Genomic DNA, 21,457 nt, shown 5'->3' on the forward strand with positions numbered 1-21,457 from the left:
TGTTTGCTGCTTCAGAAGCGTTTAGCATAATTCTATTTCTTTACATTCTCTGTGCTCATTTTTACAGCCAAGAATTTTCAAATAGCTTTTATTTCTTCGACTTGTCCTGCCACCTTCAACGATTTGTGAAAGGACATTCACCAGGTCTTTGTGTAGGAATATACCGCAGGTTTCAAGGCTGCGTTACTGTGTTGACAATCACAACTTGAGCAACTAAAAGGATCTGTAGCACAAAGCAGAAATTCAATGGTGCGGATATTACTGGAAAATAATTCTGACCAATTAGAAATACAGGAATTAATTTTAAGCATGGTTTTGTTAAGTAGAGATTCCCTCTGACCAACTTAAAACAATATTTCAAAACTGTCACAAAATATATTGGTGAAGGTAGCTTCTGTACCTCCTCAATGGTAGTAATGAGTGAGGGTCCTTAATAATGGATGCTGCTTTTTTGAGGCGTTGCCTTTTGAAGGTGTCCTCAATGCGGGGGAGGCCAGGGGCCCATGAAGGATCAGGCAGAGTCTGCAGTTTTCTGCAGCTCTTCCGATCTCGTGCAGTGGCCCCTCCACACCAGACAGTGAAGCAACCAGTTAGAATGCATTGATCAAAGAGGCAGCGAGGATACAGGGTGGTCTCTGGGTGAGCAGGGCAGCAAGGGAACCAAGCATTTGAGCCCCAACCCCCCCCCCCCCCCACCAAACTAGCAGCCTTGGCCCCACCCCCCGGATTGTATTTCAGACGGAAGAACCACAGTTCCAAGACAAAAGACCCACAAAAAGGGCCGAGGTGAAGATGGTTTGCAGATGATATGAAGATTGGTGGTGTTGTGGATAGTTTAGGAGCGTGGCAAAGGATACAGAGGGATCTAGATCATGGATGCAAAAACGGCAAATAGAGTTGTAAAATGTAAAGAGTTGCTCCTTGGAAGATCAAATGTCCAATGACAGTACACTGTTACTAGCAAGATTCTTAACAGATTCGATGAGCAAAGGGATCCTCGGGTCTAAGTTCATTACTCCCTGAAAATGGCTATACAGTCCGCCCTCCTTATCCGCGAGTTGCGCATGCACAAATTCAACCAACCGCGAATCGAGAAAACCCAGAAGTGCTCTTCCAGCACTTTTTGTTCGAGCATGTACAGACTTTCTTTTCTTGTCATTATTCCCTAAACAGTGCAATATAACAACTATTTACATAGCATTTACATAGGTAGTGTAAGTAATGTAGAGATGATTTAAAGTATATGGGAGGATGTGCGTAGGTTATCGTGGATCGGGATCGAAAAAAAACAGAAGTTCTCTTACTAAGTTGGACAGGTACATCTGGTATTATTTCGCGTCAGTTAGTCAGTACGTTTGTCTTAGTATACAGTATATATTTTACCTTTCTATGCATATAAAACACTGAAGAAACGTATGTATTTCAATAATTAAACCACTGCATTGCTTAGTAATAACTGTAGCTTTCATCGGGCAGGGCCTTTCTCACTATATCCTTTAAAATTGTTCCGATTGATGACCAACTATAGCCTAACGCTTTTCCAATGACCGATGGTGTTTCAGCTCTTTCCAATCGCTTTATTATTTCCACTTTATTTTCAATCGTGATCATGATTATTTTCGTGAACAGAAACACTGCGGATTCAGAGCTCCACCAGGTCCTAAAGACCACCACACTGAGACAGGTTGAATAAGGTCCAGGGTTCCGCTGGGTCCTAAAGTCCACCGCACTGAGACTGGCTAAATAAGGTCCGGGGTTCCGCTGGGTCCTGAAATCCACCGCACTGAGACAGGTTAAATAAGGGACTTGAGCAACCGCGTTCTTTGGTATCCGCGAGGGGTCTCAGGGTTGAAATGTTTAATACCAATGGGGATGCATTTAAGGTGAGTGGGATGTAAAGTTCAAAGATATTCAGGGCAAGTTTTTTTAAAAAATACAACAGGTCAGAGCTCAGCAGAAATTCTGCTGTCCACTTACATGAGCATTTAGTGCATCGTTTGCCTCTCTCTCCGACACGCCATTGATCATCGGGGATATGACATTCAAACATCTCTCCAGTTTCTAGACCAGAAACAGAAAACAGTAAGATTAGACATCGAAAACGCTCAGAGAAACGTCTGTGGACAAGGACCACCCTCTCCATGCAAGGGAGATGCCACAAAGAGCTTTTGACAACCCACATTCATTTCCCACTCACCCCACCTCCAACTCCACCAAATGCACATACCTGCCTAGTGGGCAGTTGGGTCAACAGCTCAAGAACGTACGCTGAAAATGAATCCAATGCAATGTGAGGGAATACATTTTAATGGCTTAACAAAGTGTGACTTCCAACATATCCTGGAATGGCAGTGGGTGCATGCTTATTTTGTAACATTCGAAACACCGTGGGACCTGAACAGGGAGAAATGATGGAGCTGCGTGGAAAGGACAGTGAAGTGACACCGAACCAACGGCAAAAATCAGTGAACTGTGGTAGGCAAGGCAGATGCCCCAGAGACCCTCTGTCTCTGATCTTGGAGCAATCTGCTTCACGGTATCTTGAATGATCCCTTCTGTGTTATTACGCAACGTGCTCCGTTCTCATACAGTCACCGATACTGTACCCCAGTGTTATACTACAACAGAACCATCCCCACCACTAATGTACCCAAGTATTATACATATAGGAACAGACCACAAACCCCCACCCACTGGTATTGTACCCCAGTGTTATACAGTGAGCAACACATCCCCACCAGTACTGCACCAGTGTTATACAATGAGCAACACATCCCCACAAGTACTGTACCCCAGTGTTATACAGTGACCAACACATCCCCACCAGTACTGTACCCCAGTGTTATACAGTGACCAACACATCCCCACCAGTACTGTACCCCAGTGTTATACAGTGACCAACACATCCCCACCAGTACTGTACAGTATTATAGTGACCAACTCATCCCCACCAGTACTGTACCCCAGTGTTATACAGTGACCAACACATCCCCACCAGTACTGTACAGTATTATAGTGACCAACTCATCCCCACCAGTACTGTACCCCAGTGTTATACAGTGAGCAACTCATCCCCACCAGTACTGTACCAGTGTTATACAGTGACCAACTCATCCCCACCAGTACTGTACCAGTTATACAATGAGCAACTCATCCCCACCAGTACTGTACCAGTGTTATACAATGAGCAACTCATCCCCATCAGTACTGTACCCCAGTGTTATACAGTGACCAACACATCCCCACCAGTACTGTACTCGTGTTATACAGTGACCAACACATCCCCACCAGTACTGTACAGCATTATAGTGACCAACACATCCCCACCAGTACTGTACCAGTGTTATACAATGAGCAACACATCCCCACCAGTACTGTACCCCAGTGTTATACAGTGACCAACACATCCCCACCAGTACTGTACAGTATTATAGTGACCAACTCATCCCCACCAGTACTGTACCCCAGTGTTATACAGTGACCAACACATCCCCACCAGTACTGTACCCCAGTGTTATACAGTTACCAACTCATCCCCACCAGTACTGTACCCCAGTGTTATACAGTGACCAACACATCCCCACCAGTACTGTACCCCAGTGTTATACAGTGACCAACACATCCCCACCAGTACTGTACAGTATTATAGTGACCAACTAATCCCCACCAGTACTGTACCCCAGTGTTATACAGTGAGCAACTCATCCCCACCAGTACTGTACCAGTGTTATACAATGAGCAACTCATCCCCATCAGTACTGTACCAGTGTTATACAATGAGCAACTCATCCCCACCAGTACTGTACCAGTGTTATACAATGAGCAACTCATCCCCATCAGTACTGTACCCCAGTGTTATACAGTGAGCAATACATCCCCACCAGTACTGTACCCGTGTTATACAGTGACCAACACATCCCCACCAGTACTGTACAGTATTATAGTGACCAACTCATCCCCACCAGTACTGTACCCCAGTGTTATACAGTGACCAACACATCCCCACCAGTACTGTACCCCAGTGTTATACAGTGACCAACACATCCCCATCAGTACTGTACCAGTGTTATACAATGAGCAACTCATCCCCATCAGTACTGTACAGTATTATAGTGACCAGCTCATCCCCACCAGTACTGTACCAGTGTTATACAGTGACCAACACATCCCCACCAGTACTGTACAGTATTATAGTGACCAACTCATCCCCACCAGTACTGTACCCCAGTGTTATACAGTGACCAACTCATCCCCACCAGTACTGTACCCCAGTGTTATACAGTGACCAACTCATCCCCACCAGTACTGTACCCCAGTGTTATACAGTGACCAACACATCCCCACCAGTACTGTACAGTATTATAGTGACCAACACATCCCTACCAGTACTGTACCCCAGTGTTATACAGTGACCAACACATCCCCACCAGTACTGTACCCCAGTGTTATACAGTGACCAACACATCCCCACCAGTACTGTAGTGTTATACAGTGAGCAACTCATCCCCACCAGTACTGTACAGTATTATAGTGACCAACTCATCCCCACCAGTACTGTACCCCAGTGTTATACAGTGACCAACACATCCCCACCAGTACTGTACAGTATTATAGTGACCAACTCATCCCCACCAGTACTGTACCCCAGTGTTATACAGTGACCAACTCATCCCCACCAGTACTGTACAGTGTTATACAGTGACCAACACATCCCCACCAGTACTGTACAGTGTTATACAGTGACCAACACATCCCCACCAGTACTGTACAGTATTATAGTGACCAACACATCCCTACCAGTACTGTACCCCAGTGTTATACAGTGACCAACACATCCCCACCAGTACTGTACAGTATTATAGTGACCAACTCATCCCCACCAGTACTGTACCCCAGTGTTATACAGTGACCAATACATCCCCACCAGTACTGTACCCCAGTGTTATACAGTGACCAATACATCCCCACCAGTACTGTACCCCAGTGTTATACAGTGACCAACACATCCCCACCAGTACTGTACCCCAGTGTTATACAGTGACCAACTCATCCCCACCAGTACTGTACCCCAGTGTTATACAGTGACCAACACATCCCCACCAGTACTGTACAGTATTATAGTGACCAACACATCCCCACCAGTACTGTACCCCAGTGTTATACAGTGACCAACACATCCCCACCAGTACTGTACCCCAGTGTTATACAGTGACCAACACATCCCCACCAGTACCGTACCCCAGTGTTATACAGTGACCAACACATCCCCATCAGTACTATACCAGTGTTATACAGTGACCAACACATCCCCACCAGTACTGTACCCCAGTGTTATACAGTGACCAACTCATCCCCACCAGTACTGTACCCCAGTGTTATACAGTGACCAACTCATCCCCACCAGTACTGTACCCCAGTGTTATACAGTGACCAACTCATCCCCACCAGTACTGTACCCCAGTGTTAGACAGTGACCAACTCATCCCCACCAGTACTGTACCCCAGTGTTATACAGTGACCAACACATCCCCACCAGTACTGTACAGTATTATAGTGACCAACACATCCCTACCAGTACTGTACCCCAGTGTTATACAGTGACCAACACATCCCCACCAGTACTGTACCCCAGTGTTATACAGTGACCAACACATCCCCACCAGTACTGTAGTGTTATACAGTGAGCAACTCATCCCCACCAGTACTGTACAGTATTATAGTGACCAACTCATCCCCACCAGTACTGTACCCCAGTGTTATACAGTGACCAACACATCCCCACCAGTACTGTACAGTATTATAGTGACCAACTCATCCCCACCAGTACTGTACCCCAGTGTTATACAGTGACCAACTCATCCCCACCAGTACTGTACAGTGTTATACAGTGACCAACACATCCCCACCAGTACTGTACAGTGTTATACAGTGACCAACACATCCCCACCAGTACTGTACAGTATTATAGTGACCAACACATCCCTACCAGTACTGTACCCCAGTGTTATACAGTGACCAACACATCCCCACCAGTACTGTACAGTATTATAGTGACCAACTCATCCCCACCAGTACTGTACCCCAGTGTTATACAGTGACCAATACATCCCCACCAGTACTGTACCCCAGTGTTATACAGTGACCAATACATCCCCACCAGTACTGTACCCCAGTGTTATACAGTGACCAACACATCCCCACCAGTACTGTACCCCAGTGTTATACAGTGACCAACTCATCCCCACCAGTACTGTACCCCAGTGTTATACAGTGACCAACACATCCCCACCAGTACTGTACAGTATTATAGTGACCAACACATCCCCACCAGTACTGTACCCCAGTGTTATACAGTGACCAACACATCCCCACCAGTACTGTACCCCAGTGTTATACAGTGACCAACACATCCCCACCAGTACCGTACCCCAGTGTTATACAGTGACCAACACATCCCCATCAGTACTATACCAGTGTTATACAGTGACCAACACATCCCCACCAGTACTGTACCCCAGTGTTATACAGTGACCAACTCATCCCCACCAGTACTGTACCCCAGTGTTATACAGTGACCAACACATCCCCACCAGTACTGTACAGTATTATAGTGACCAACACATCCCTACCAGTACTGTACCCCAGTGTTATACAGTGACCAACACATCCCCACCAGTACTGTACCCCAGTGTTATACAGTGACCAACTCATCCCCACCAGTACTGTACCCCAGTGTTAGACAGTGACCAACTCATCCCCACCAGTACTGTACCCCAATGTTATACAGTGAGCAACACATCCCCACCAGTACTGTACAGTATTATAGTGACAAACTCATCCCCACCAGTACTGTACCCCAGTGTTATACAGTGACCAACTCATCCCCACCAGTACTGTACCCCAGTGTTATACAGTGACCAACACATCCCCACCAGTACTATACCAGTGTTATACAGTGACCAACTCATCCCCACCAGTACTGTACCCCAGTGTTATACAGTGAGCAACACATCCGCACCAGTACGGTGCCCCAGTGTTATACAGTGACCAACACATCCCCACCAGTACTATACCCCAGTGTTATACAGTGACCAACTCATCCCCACCAGTACTGTACCCCAGTGTTATACAGTGACCAACTCATCCCCACCAGTACTGTACCCCAGTGTTATACAGTGACCAACTCATCCCCACCAGTACTGTACCCCAGTGTTATACAGTGAGCAACACATCCGCACCAGTACGGTACCCCAGTGTTATACAGTGACCAACACATCCCCACCAGTACTGTACCCCAGTGTTATACAGTGACCAACACATCCCCACCAGTACTGCACCCCAGTGTTACAGTGACAGACCCATCCCCACCAGTACTGTACCCCAGTGTTATACAGTGAGCAACACATCCCCACCAGTACTGTACCAGTGTTATACAATGAGCAATACATCTCCACCTGTGCTGTACAGTGTTATACAGTGACCAACACATCCCCACCAGTACTGTACCCCAGTGTTATACAGTGACCAACACATCCCCACCAGTACTGTACCCCAGTGTTATACAGTGACCAACACATCTCCACCAGTACTGTACCCCCGTGTTATACAGTGACCAACACATCCCCACCAGTACTGTACCCCAGTGTTATACAGTGAGCAACACATCCCCACCAGTACTGTACCCGTGTTATACAGTGACCAACACATCCCCACCAGTACTGTACCCCAGAGTTATACAGTGAGCAACACATCCCCACCAGTACTGTACCCGTGTTATACAGTGACCAACACATCCCCACCAGTATTGTACCAGTGTTATACAATGAGCAACACATCCCCACCAGTACTGTACCCGTGTTATACAGTGACCAACACATCCCCACCAGTACTGTACCAGTGTTATACAATGAGCAACACATCCCCACCAGTACTGTATCCCAGCGTTATACAGTGACAGACCCGTCCCCACCGGTACCGTACCCCAGTGTTATACAGTGACAGAACCATCCCTACCAGTACTGTACCCCAGTGTTATTGTGACCAACTCATCCCCACCAGTACTGTACCCCAGTGTTATACAGTGACCAACACATCCCCACCAGTACTGTACCCCAGTGTTATACAGTGAGCAATACATCCCCACCAGTACTGTACCCCAGTGTTATACAGTGACCAACTCATCCCCACCAGTACTGTACCCCAGTGTTATACAGTGAGCAACTCATCCCCACCAGTACTGTACCCCAGTGTTATACAGTGAGCAACTCATCCCCACCAGTACTGTACCCCAGTGTTATACAGTGACCAACACATCCCCACCAGTACTGTACCCCCGTGTTATACAGTGACCAACACATCCCCACCAGTACTGTACCCCAGTGTTATACAGTGACCAACACATCCCCACCAGTACTGTACCCCAGTGTTATACAGTGACCAACACATCCCCACCAGTACTGTACCCCCGTGTTATACATTGACCAACACATCCCCACCAGTACTGTACCCCAGTGTTATACATTGACCAACACATCCCCACCAGTACTGTACCCCAGTGTTATACAGTGACCAACACATCCCCACCAGTACTGTACCCCAGTGTTATACAGTGACCAACTCATCCCCACCAGTACTGTACCCCAGTGTTATACAGTGACCAACACATCCCCACCAGTACTGTACCCGTGTTACACAGTGACCAACACATCCCCACCAGTACTGTACCCCAGTGTTACACAGTGACCAACACATCCCCACCAGTACTGTACCCCAATGTTATACAGTGACCAACACATCCCCACCAGTACTGTACCCCAGTGTTATAGTGACCAACACATCCCCACCAGTACTGTACCCCCGTGTTATACAGTGACCAACACATCCCCACCAGTACCGTACCCCAGTGTTACACAGTGACCAACACATCCCCACCAGTACCGTACCCCAGTGTTACACAGTGACCAACACATCCCCACCAGTACCGTACCCCAGTGTTACACAGTGACCAACACATCCCCACCAGTACTGTACCCCAATGTTATACAGTGACCAACACATCCCCACCAGTACTGTACCCCAGTGTTATACAGTGACCAACACATCCCCACCAGTACTGTACCCCAGTGTTATACAGTGACCAACACATCCCCACCAGTACTGTACCCCAGTGTTATACAGTGACCAACACATCCCCACCAGTACTGTACCCCAGTGTTATACAGTGACCAACACATCCCCACCAGTACTGTACCCCAGTGTTACACAGTGACCAACACATCCCCACCAGTACTGTACCCCAATGTTATACAGTGACCAACACATCCCCACCAGTACTGTACCCCAGTGTTATACAGTGACCAACACATCCCCACCAGTACTGTACCCCAGTGTTACACAGTGACCAACACATCCCCACCAGTACTGTACCAGTGTTATACAGTGAACAACTCATCCCCACCAGTACTGTACCCCAGTGTTATACAGTGACCAACTCATCCCCACCAGTACTGTACCCCAGTGTTATACAGTGACCAACACATCCCCACCAGTACTGTACCCCAGTGTTATACAGTGAGCAACTCATCCCCACCAGTACTGTACAGTATTATAGTGACCAACACATCCCCACCAGTACTGTACAGTATTATAGTGACCAACTCATCCCCACCAGTACTGTACCCCAGTGTTATACAGTGAGCAACACATCCCCACCAGTACTGTACCCCAGTGTTATACAGTGACCAACACATCCCCACCAGTACTGTACCCCAGTGTTATACAGTGACCAACACATCCCCACCAGTACTGTAGTGTTATACAGTGAGCAACACATCCCCACCAGCACTGTACCCCAATGTTATAGTGAGCAACTCATCCCCACCAGCACTGTACCCCAATGTTATAGTGACCAACTCATCCCCACCAGTACTGTACCCCAGTGTTATACAGTGACCAACACATCCCCACCAGTACTGTACCCCAATGTTATAGTGAGCAACTCATCCCCACCAGTACTGTACAGTATTATAGTGACCAACTCATCCCCACCAGTACTGTACCCCAGTGTTATACAGTGACCAACACATCCCCACCAGTACTGTACCCCAGTGTTATACAGTGACCAACATATCCCCACCAGTACTGTACCCCAGTGTTATACAGTGACCAACATATCCCCACCGGTACTGTACCCCAGTGTTATACAGTGACCAACACATCCCCACCAGTACTGTACCCCAGTGTTACACAGTGACCAACACATCCCCACCAGTACCGTACCCCAGTGTTATACAGTGAGCAACACATCCCCACCAGTACTGTACCCCAGTGTTATACAGTGAGCAACACATCCCCACCAGTACTGTACCCCAGTGTTATACAGTGAGCAACACATCCCCACCAGTACTGAACCCCAGTGTTATACAGTGAGCAACTCATCCCCACCAGTACTGTACAGTATTATAGTGACCAACACATCCCCACCAGTACTGTACAGTATTATAGTGACCAACTCATCCCCACCAGTACTGTACCCCAGTGTTATACAGTGACCAACACATCCCCACCAGTACTGTACCCGTGTTATACAGTGACCAACACATCCCCACCAGTACTGTACCCCAGTGTTATACAGTGACCAACACATCCCCACCAGTACTGTAGTGTTATACAGTGAGCAACACATCCCCACCAGCACTGTACCCCAATGTTATAGTGAGCAACTCATCCCCACCAGCACTGTACCCCAATGTTATAGTGACCAACTCATCCCCACCAGTACTGTACCCCAGTGTTATACAGTGACCAACACATCCCCACCAGTACTGTACCCCAATGTTATAGTGAGCAACTCATCCCCACCAGTACTGTACAGTATTATAGTGACCAACTCATCCCCACCAGTACTGTACCCCAGTGTTATACAGTGACCAACACATCCCCACCAGTACTGTACCCCAGTGTTATACAGTGACCAACATATCCCCACCGGTACTGTACCCCAGTGTTATACAGTGACCAACACATCCCCACCAGTACTGTACCCCAGTGTTACACAGTGACCAACACATCCCCACCAGTACCGTACCCCAGTGTTATACAGTGAGCAACACATCCCCACCAGTACTGTACCCCAGTGTTATACAGTGAGCAACACATCCCCACCAGTACTGTACCCCAGTGTTATACAGTGAGCAACACATCCCCACCAGTACTGAACCCCAGTGTTATACAGTGAACAACTCATCCCCACCAGTACTGTACAGTATTATAGTGACCAACTCATCCCCACCAGTACTGTACCCCAGTGTTATACAGTGACCAACACATCCCCACCAGTACTGTACAGTATTATAGTGACCAACTCATCTCCACCAGTACTGTACCCCAGTGTTATACAGTGAACAACTCATCCCCACCAGTACTGTACCCCAATGTTATACAGTGAGCAACACATCCCCACCAGTACTGTACCCCAGTGTTATACAGTGAGCAACTCATCCCCACCAGCACTGTACCCCAATGTTATACAGTGAGCAATACATCCCCACCAGTACTGTACCCCAATGTTATAGTGAGCAACTCATCCCCACCAGTACTGTACAGTATTATAGTGACCAACTCATCCCCACCAGTACTGTACCCCCGTGTTATACAGTGACCAACACATCCCCACCAGTACTGTACCCCAGTGTTATACAGTGACCAACACATCCCCACCAGTACTGTACCCGTGTTATACAGTGACCAACTCATCCCCACCAGTACTGTACCCCAGTGTTATACAGTGACCAACTCATCCCCACCAGTACTGTACCCCAGTGTTATACAGTGACCAACACATCCCCACCAGTACTGTACCCCAGTGTTATACAGTGACCAACTCATCCCCACCAGTACTGTACCCCAGTGTTATACAGTGACCAATACATCCCCACCAGTACTGTACCCCAGTGTTATACAGTGACCAACTCATCCCCACCAGTACTGTACCCCAGTGTTAGACAGTGACCAACTCATCCCCACCAGTACTGTACCCCAGTGTTATACAGTGACCAACTCATCCCCACCAGTACTGTACAGTGTTAGATAGATAGATAGATAGATAGATAGATAGATAGATAGATAGATAGATAGATAGATAGATAGATAGATAGATAGATAGATAGATAGATAGATAGATAGATAGATAGATAGATAGATAGATACTTTATTCATCCCCATGGGGAAATTCAACTTTTTTTCCAATGTCCCATACACTTGTTGTAGCAAAACTAATTACATACAATACTTAACTCAGTAAAAAATATGATATGCATCTAAATCACTATCTCAAAAGCATTAATAATAGCTTTTAAAAAGTTCTTAAATCCTGGCGGTTGAGTTGTAAAGCCTAATGGCATTGGGGAGTATTGACCTCTTCATCCTGTCTGAGGAGCATTGCATCGATAGTAACCTGTCGCTGAAACTGCTTCTCTGTCTCTGGATGGTGCTATGTAGAGGATGTTCAGAGTTATCCATAATTGACCGTAGCCTACTCAGCGCCCTTCGCTCAGCTACCGATGTTAAACTCTCCAGTACTTTGCCCACGACAGAGCCCGCCTTCCTTACCAGCTTATTAAGACGTGAGGCGTCCCTCTTCTTAATGCTTCCTCCCCAACACGCCACCACAAAGAAGAGGGCGCTCTCCACAACTGACCTATAGAACATCTTCAGCATCTCACTACAGACATTGAATGACGCCAACCTTCTAAGGAAGTACAGTCGACTCTGTGCCTTCCTGCACAAGGCATCTGTGTTGGCAGTCCAGTCTAGCTTCTCGTCTAACTGTACTCCCAGATACTTGTAGGTCTTAACCTGCTCCACACATTCTCCATTAATGATCACTGGCTCCATATGAGGCCTAGATCTCCTAAAGTCCACCACCATCTCCTTGGTCTTGGTGATATTGAGACGCAGGTAGTTTGAGTTGCACCATATCACAAAGTCCTGTATCAGTTTCCTATACTCCTCCTCCTGTCCATTCCTGACACACCCCACTATGGCCGTGTCATCAGCGAACTTCTGCACATGGCAGGACTCCGAGTTATATTGGAAGTCTGATGTGTACAGGGTGAACAGGACCGGAGAGAGTCCGATTCCCTGCGGCGCTCCTGTGCTGCTGACCACCGTGTCAGACCTAGTCTCCCAACCGCACATACTGAGGTCTATCTGTCAAGTAGTCCACTATCCAATCCACCATGTGAGAGTCTACTCCCATCTCCTTTAGTTTGTGCCTTAAGATCTTGGGCTGGATGGTGTTAAAGGCACTAGAGAAGTCAAGGAATGTAATCCTCACAGCACAACTGACCCCATCTAGGTGAGAGAGTGATTTGTGCAGCAAATACGTGATAGCATCCTCCACTCCCACCTTCTCCTTATACGCAAACTGAAGAGGATCCTGGGCGTGCCTGGTTTGTGGCCTCAGATTCTGTATTATCAGCCGCTCCACGGTCTTCATCACGTGCGACGTCAAGGCAACAGGTCTGAAGTCATTCAACTCCTTTGGTTGTGGTTTCTTCGGTACCGGGACAATACAGGATGTTTTCCACTGTCTGGGTACTCTTCTCTGCTCCAGGCTCATGTTGAAGATGCGCTGTAGTGGTTCTCCCAGCTCAGTCGCACAGGCCCTCAGTAATCGTGGGGCAACTCCATCCGGTCCAGCCGCCTTGCTGGTACAGATCTTCCTCAGTTGACCTTCCACCTGTGCAGCCGTAATCCTGGGCGTGGGCAAGGTCTCCTGTGAGTGGCTATTTTCCTGTGAGGGAAGTAAGCCTGGTGTGGATTTCTGCGGTGAGGATGAGATTGAGCTGTCGAACCTGTTGAAGAAGTTGTTCAGCTGGTTCGCTTTCTCCACATCTCCACTTATGTTCGCCCCCCGCTTTGCACCGCATCCGGTGATGATCTTCATCCCATCCCACACCTCCTTCATGCTTTTTTTCTGCAGCTTTTGTTCTAGCTTCCTCCTATACTGCTCCTTTGCCCCCCTTATCTGTACTCTGAGTTATGCAGAGACAGAACTATCCCTACTACTGTACCACATTATATATAGCAACAGATTCATCCCATCACTACTGTACCTCAGTGTAATACAGTGACAGGACCATCCCCACCACTACTGTACCCCAGTGTTATTTCTGATCTGCCTCCAGAGTTAAAACATTCCCATGAAGGCTGGTCACCCCATCATAGTGAGGATATGGAGGCTTTGGAAAAAGTGCTGAAACGGTTCACCAGGATGCTGTCTGGATTTAAGGGCTTGAGCTCCAAGGACCGGTTGGACAAATTTGGGTTGTCGTCACTGGAGCATCAGAGGCTGAGTTGAGACCAAACAGAAGTTGTACGACCATGAGAGACATAAATACAGAGTATCTTTTTCCTCAGGGTCTATGAAGCCCTCTGTTGGTCGAGTCAACCGCAGACGTTGCTTCCTGGCTGTTCACGTGATATGCAAGCCAGGGCCATACAGTATGGAGAGAAAGTTGTTGCCCATGTAGCAAGACCCCGCCCCCCACCGTTGATTATCAAAAGGAACAGCAGTGTCTGGTACGGTTTGGCACCAGCAGCGTTGTAACAGTTACTGGTCAACGTTGAAATCAACATTGGACTGACTGCCTTAGGAACTCGTCAGGGTCAAAATGCCTAATACCAGATGGCATGTATTTAAGGTGAGTTCAAGGAGATGTGTAGGGCCTGGAATCGAGAGAAAGATAGATAGATACTTTATTGATCTCAAAGGAAATTACAGTGTCACAGTAGCATTACAAGTGCACAGATATACAAATATTGGAAGAGAAGCAAGAAAGAATAAAATTAAGTTACCTTAAATTAAGATGTACAAGAGTTACATGTCAAAGTTTACAAGATCACTCCCCCAGCTATAGTTCTCTTTGGAGCAGTGCAGTTGTCTCAGTCTATTACTGAAAATGCTCGTCTGTTCAGCTAAGGTGGCATGCAGAGGGTGAGAAACATTGTCCAGAATTGCCAGGATTTTCTGCAGGGTCCCTTGTTCTACCACAGCCTCCAGAGTGTCCAGTTTGACTCCAGTAACAGAGCCAGCCTCTCTAATCAGTTTATTGAGCATGTTGGCATCACCCGTATTGATGACACTGTCCCAGCACACCACTGCACAGAAGATTCTATCGGTGACAACAGACTAGGAGAATTTGTGAAGGAGAGGTCTGCATACTCCAAAAGACCCCAGTCTCCTCAGGAAGTAGAGGCGACTCTGACCCTCCTTGTACCCAGACTGTGTTGGTGCTTCACACAACTGTTATCCAGGTGCACCCCCAGGTTCTCACCACATCCACGTCCTCACCATCAATAGTAACAGGCAGCAGTACAAACTTGGACTTCCTAAAGTCCATCACCATCTCCTCTGTCTTGCTGATGTTGAGCTGCAGATGATTCAGCTTGCATCATTCAACAGAGAGACCGGTGTCTAGAATATATAGCCAGTGGCGAAGGTGGAGGCAGATATAATAGAGGTCTTTAGATAGGGTCAAGAATATGCAGAGTTGGAGAGATCGGGATCTTGGGTAGGTGGAATAGATTAGTTCAGTGAACAATTTAATGATAGTTGGTTGAATGAGTCTGGCACTCCTTTGTGGGCTTAAATACCTGTTCCTGCCCTGTCCAATAGTGGGAGAGTGTAGGACCAGAGGGCACAAAATAGAAGGACATCCCTTTAGAACAAAAATGAGGAAGAATTTCTTCAACCAGAAGGAGGTGAATCTAAGGAATTCATTGCCACAGGTGGCTGTGGATGTATTTAAAGCAGAGGTCAACAAGTTCTTGATTAGTAAGGATAAAGGTCCCTATCTTTATCTGTACTGCTCTATGTTCTTCTACACATGATCCACATCCAGGAAGTAGCAGTCTGAGCACAATAAGACACATTCAGCCCATCGAGTCTGCTCCATCAATCCTTCTCAACTCCATTCTCCTGCCTTCCACCCCACACCACCCCCCAAAAACCTTTGACGCACTTACTCAATAACTTGGCTTCCAAAGCCATCTGTGGCAAAAAATGCCGAAGGTAATTTTCATTACCTTCTGGCTGAAGAAATTCTTCCTCATCTCTGTCCTAAAGGGACGTCCTTTTATTCTGAGGCCGTGCCCTCTGGTCCTAGACTCCACCACTATAGGAAACATGCTTTCCACATCCACTCTAGGCCTTTCAATATTTGATAGGTTTCTATGAGATTCACCTTCGTTCTTCCAAACAGCAGCCTGTACAGACCCAGAGCTATCAATGCTTCTATTATGTACATTAACCTTTTCATCCTGGAATTGTGGGCTGAAGGGCCTATTCCTCGCTAATTTGATATGTTTCAAAACAACATTTTGCTGTATATTTTGATATCCATGTGACAAATAAGGCCACTCTATCTGTATTGTTCTACGTCCTCCTAATGTTAACACGATCCACGTCCAGGGAGCAGGGCTGGGATTTCCTCCCATTATTGTTAACCTATTGTTTCCTCAATCCCCGAAAGCCATTTACCAACAGCTTGCAAAGGTGCCGGGCCTCCAATTCCAACAAAATCGAGGAGCTCCCCTGCAATATAACTCGGATTTCCGGACATAAACCCAATGATGATGAAGAAAACAGTAAAGAGATTCCACATCGTAGGGATTGGTTAGCCATTCCCATGCTCCGCTGCCAAGGCTTATTTTGTACTGCAGAGCACAGGTGTTGAAGTAGCCGAGATACAATCTCACCGGCTCTCCACTCGGCCTAGGACCACCTGGATAACAGTGATACCTACGTTAGACTGCTGCTTATTGAATACAGCTCTGTGTTTAACAGAGTACCCTCAGTACTCATCAACAAGCTTCAAATCCTGGACAACACACACACAAAATGCTGGAGGAGCTCAGCAGGGCAGACATAATCTATGGAAATGAATAAGCAGTCAACATTTTGGACCAAGATCCTTCATCAGGACCCTTTGCCAGCCTTGGCCCAAAACGTCAACCATTTATTAATGGTGGAAGATTAGGAATAATATCTTCTCCTTGCTGTCATTCACTGCACACCAAAGATGTGTTTTTAGACCACCACTCTACTCTCTCTACATTAATGACTCAGACACCATCTGTTAACACCACCGTTGTTGGCAGAATCTCAGATGGGGATGAGGAAGATTACAGTTATATCAACTGGTTGAGTGGACAGCCAACAACAACAACCTTACACGCAACGTTAGCAGGACCAATGAACCGATTGTGGATTTCAGGAAGGGGAAACTGGGAGAATTCACAACAGTCCTCATTGAGGGACCAGCAGTGGAAAGGGTAAGCAGCTTCAAGTTCCTGTCTGTCGACATCTGAGGATCTATCCTCAGCCAAACATGTTGATGCAACTACCAAGGCACACCAGCGGCTATACTTTGTTACGAACTCGAGATTTGTTAAGTCACCAAAGACTCAAGCAAATTTCTCCAGATATACCTTGGAGAGCTGACTGACCGGCTGCATTATCAGCTGGAATGGAGGCACCGATGTACAGGCTGCAGACAATTGTAGACTCAGCCAGCTCCATCACAGCACAACACTCCCCAACCATCAAGGACATCTTCAAGAGGAGGCACCTCAAGAAGGAGGTATCCATCATTGAGGACCCTCATCATCAAGGGCATACCCTCTTCTCATTACTATCACTGGGGAGAAAGGACCACACTCAATGTTTTAGGAACAGCTTGCTTCAGATTTCTGACCACTCCATGAACACTACCTTGTTATTCTCTTTTGCACTGTTTATTTATTTTATATTATTTTTGCTACCTATAGTAATGTTTTATGCCTTGCACTGAACTCTGTCATGGAAGGTCCCAAGTGTGGCTGCGAAAGGACGGGGATTGGGCATAAGGCTAACAACCTCATCCTGTAAAACACCAACAGAAGCTCCAAAGACCTCATACCTGGGAGAGGACGCATCTTCGAAGATGAGCAACACACCCTCTAATGAAGGGTCTTGGCCCGAAACGTCGACTGTTTATTCCCATCCATAGATGCCTCCTGACCTGCTGAGCTCCTCAGGTGCGTGTATTGCTCTGGATTTGCAGCATATGCAGAACCTCGTGTCTTCGAAGATGAGCCACCTGGGGACAATTTGAAAGACTGGCCCAGGATAGCAGACTCCGGCAAACTGTTTCTGACAGCCTATGCCCCAGTAAGGGTGATGAGCTAACACACACACACTCACTCATTCACTCACACACACACACACACACACACTCAGACTGTACCGCTGCCACAAAACAACAAATTTCACAACACGCCAGGGATAATAAATCCGATTCTGTCAGGGTGGTAAACACTGCAGTGGTAGAAGGGGTGTTCACGGTGATAGACAAGAAGCCAATCAAATAGACAGATGTTGCCAAGAAGCTTATGAGTCTTCGAGACACCACTCATCCATCATAGTTGGGATGTGTCAAGCCAGAGAGTCAATTGCCAGGGAATAAGCTACCAACCAGCTGCTTGTGGACTCGTTAGTTACATCGTTGATCTAGTCAGGTTTATACCACTGCTATAGGGCAGAGATCTTTAAACACATCTAAGCGGGTAGCACCCTCCCAGCACCAGTCCAAGGTGTTCTCTCAGAAGTCGACCTCCAACCAACTAGCAGCCACAATAGTGTCAGCTTCCTTCAGCACTGCCCTTCCTAAACAGTGACCCTCCTACCACAGTTACCGCCGACAGAGTATTCGCATTGGAATTGTTTTATTATTGTCACAGGTACCAAGACGCACTGCAAAGCTTGTCTCGCAATCTGTTCATACAGATCAAATCATTACACAGTGCACTGAGCTAGAAAACAGTAAAAGAACACAGAATAAAGTATAAACCCTGCTGGAAAAAGTGCAGTGCAGGTGAACAATACAGTGCAAGATCAAAATGAGGTAGACTGCGAGGTCAAGTGCCCACCTTGTCATAACTCGGCACCCTCGCTCTGAAAGGGAGAGTATTCTCAGCACTCCCTCGGCCCCTCCGATCAGGATGGCAGTCCCTCCTCTGAGAGGGGCAGCACTCCCTCGGGATTACCTCAGCTCTCCTTCAAACAGGAGTGCACTCGCCCAGCACCCTCGCCTCTCCCCTCCCACCCCATGACAGAGTTGTGGCCAATCCTGCATTGCTCCCCCTCATCACTGCCCAGCCCTATGCTCCCTCTGTGTCTACCTGTCCGTGGCAGTGCTGCACTCCCTCAGCACTGCTCGTCTCCAGCAAACACGGGAGCTATTATATTTTCCCTGCCTGGATTGTTTCCTTTTTACCCCAACCAAACAGAAAGTGAATCTTTTAAAAAGCAAAATAAATAAATAAAATCAATCCTCTCCTGACAATTCACCACTAAATTTGCAAGTATTTCAGGGGTAACCAATTTCCCGGGAGATTCGCCTGCAGATTTGCGAGCCTCGTTGGAGAACCCACAATTAACTGCACTGGGTAGCGGGAGAGACTTTGCCTGTGCTGACTGACAGCCGGAGGTGGTGAGGACGCGGCCTCTTTAAGTGCGGCCTAGCACCCACTGAAGCCTCGGCCTGGTAGTAGCTGCCGATGCCGCAGCTCACCCACCTCACGGCGGCCGCTGCGGCTGCCTCCATTCACCGCCCTCCTGAACAACCTTCCCCTGCCGTTACCTCCTCCAACTCGTCCTTGGCGTCCAAGGCGTTAGAGACGAGCAGCCTGCCCTTGGGTTTGTGCGCGGCCTCCATAGCTGGCGGAGCCGGGCTCTGGCCGGGACTTAGAAGCCCGGGCAGGGATCACCTTAGCGGCCAGGCGGAGGGCGGGCATGGGCGCCGAGCGGCGACGGCACTCCATTCACCCTCCCCCGACGGACAGCCTGCTCGACCAATCGCTGTCGCTCCTTTTGCTTGACTGACAGCGACTCTCACCAGTCTGCACCGCTCTTCCACCCCTAGATTAGTCCCAGTCGCCTGCCGCCAGATTGATGGCGAACAGAACCAATCGTTGTCCGGGTCTGCTGGCTGATTGACAGGACCTGGACGTGGAGCAAAGGGGCGCGCACATCAGCCAATGCGCAGGGCAGGAGCTGGTTGATTGTCAGAGTAGGTGGACCACTTGGCTGTGTCAAGGGGCAGGGCATATTAATGCGGAAGTCCTAAAATTAAAACTTTCTACGTTTGGATCTTTTTGGCTTTATTAATCTATTTAAGTTTGGGGATGAATCTTCTGATGCTGCAGTGAAGGAGAAGGCTGGGGAGATGTGAGCAAATTAGAAGTCCTCGAGAAGGGTTGGTATAGATATTAATACTGGTTTTCATATGTACGGAGATAGAATAGAAAACTTTGTTTCTGTGCCATCCGTAGCGATCATCACATCAGTGTTTTGAGCTGGTACAAGGGGGAAAACAATAACAGAATATGGAATATAGTGTCACCGTTACAGGAAAAAAATGCGGTGCAAGCAGACAACAGAATTAGAATGGGTTTATTGCTGTCACATATACCAAGATAATTGGGTACGCTTCATACAGATCAAATTAACACACACTGCATCGAGGTAGTACAGGTAAAACAAAAAATAGAATGCAGAATAAAGTGTTACAGCTACAGTAAACAATAAGTGCAAGCTTATTTCGAGGTAGATTGTGAGGTCAAGAGTCCATTTTGTCGCACGAGGAACCATTCATTGGTCTTATAACAATAGACAATAGGTGCAGGAGTAGGCCATTCGGCCCTTCGAAACAGCACTGCCATTCAATGTGATCATGGCTGATCATCCATAATCAGCAACCCGTTCCTGCCTTCTCCCCAAATCCCTTGACTCTGCTATCTTTAAGAGCTCTATCTAAATCTTTCTTGAAAGCATCCAGAGAAGTGGCCTCCACTGCCTTCTGAGGCACAGCATTCCATAGATTCACAACTCTCTGTGTGAAAATTTTTTTCCTCAACTCCGTTCTAAATGGCCTACCCCTTATTCTTAAACAGTGGCCTCTGGTTCTGGACTCCCCCAACATCGGGAACATGTTTCCTGCCTCTAGCGTGTCCAATCCCTTAATAATCTTATATGTTTCAATCAGATCCCCTTTCATCTTCCTAAATTCCAGTGTATACAAGCCCAGTCGCTCCAATATTTCAACATATGACAGTCCCGCCATCCCGGGAATTAACCTCGTGAACCTACGCTGCACTCCCTCAATAGCAAGAAATTCTTCAAATTTGGAGACCAAAACTGAACACTGTACTGCAGGTGTGGTCTCACCAGGGCCCTGTGCAACTGCAGAAGGACCTCGTTGCTCCTATAGTCAACTCCCCTTGTTATGAAGGCCAACATGCCATTAGCTTTCTTCACTGCCAGCTGTACCTGCATGCTTACTTTCAGCAACAGTGGGTTAGAAACTGCCCTTGAGCCTAGTGGTGCGTACTTTCAGACTTCTGTATCTTCTTC

The 21,457-nt window shown here is 47.4% G+C and overlaps 1 protein-coding gene across 3 annotated transcripts in view; it reads right to left on the reverse strand.

Moving 5' to 3' along the window:
- Nucleotides 1–19,884, reverse strand: part of ints3 (integrator complex subunit 3) — a 153,531-nt gene extending 133,647 nt beyond the window's left edge. Inside the window, exons 1-2 of one of the 3 annotated variants that reach the window (XM_073061228.1) lie at nt 19,686–19,884; nt 1,978–2,061 (exon numbers count right to left, since the gene is read on the reverse strand). In XM_073061228.1, the coding sequence (XP_072917329.1) occupies nt 1,978–2,061; nt 19,686–19,760 (159 nt within the window). In that variant the 5' untranslated portion in view covers nt 19,761–19,884. The remainder of the gene's footprint in view (nt 1–1,977; nt 2,062–19,685) is intronic. The other 2 variants (XM_073061227.1, XM_073061226.1) reach the window with 2 other exon arrangements.
- Nucleotides 19,885–21,457: the final 1,573 nt, after the last annotated feature.

Source organism: Hemitrygon akajei, chromosome 11, assembly GCF_048418815.1.
Source record: "Hemitrygon akajei chromosome 11, sHemAka1.3, whole genome shotgun sequence".
NCBI lineage: Eukaryota > Metazoa > Chordata > Chondrichthyes > Myliobatiformes > Dasyatidae > Hemitrygon > Hemitrygon akajei.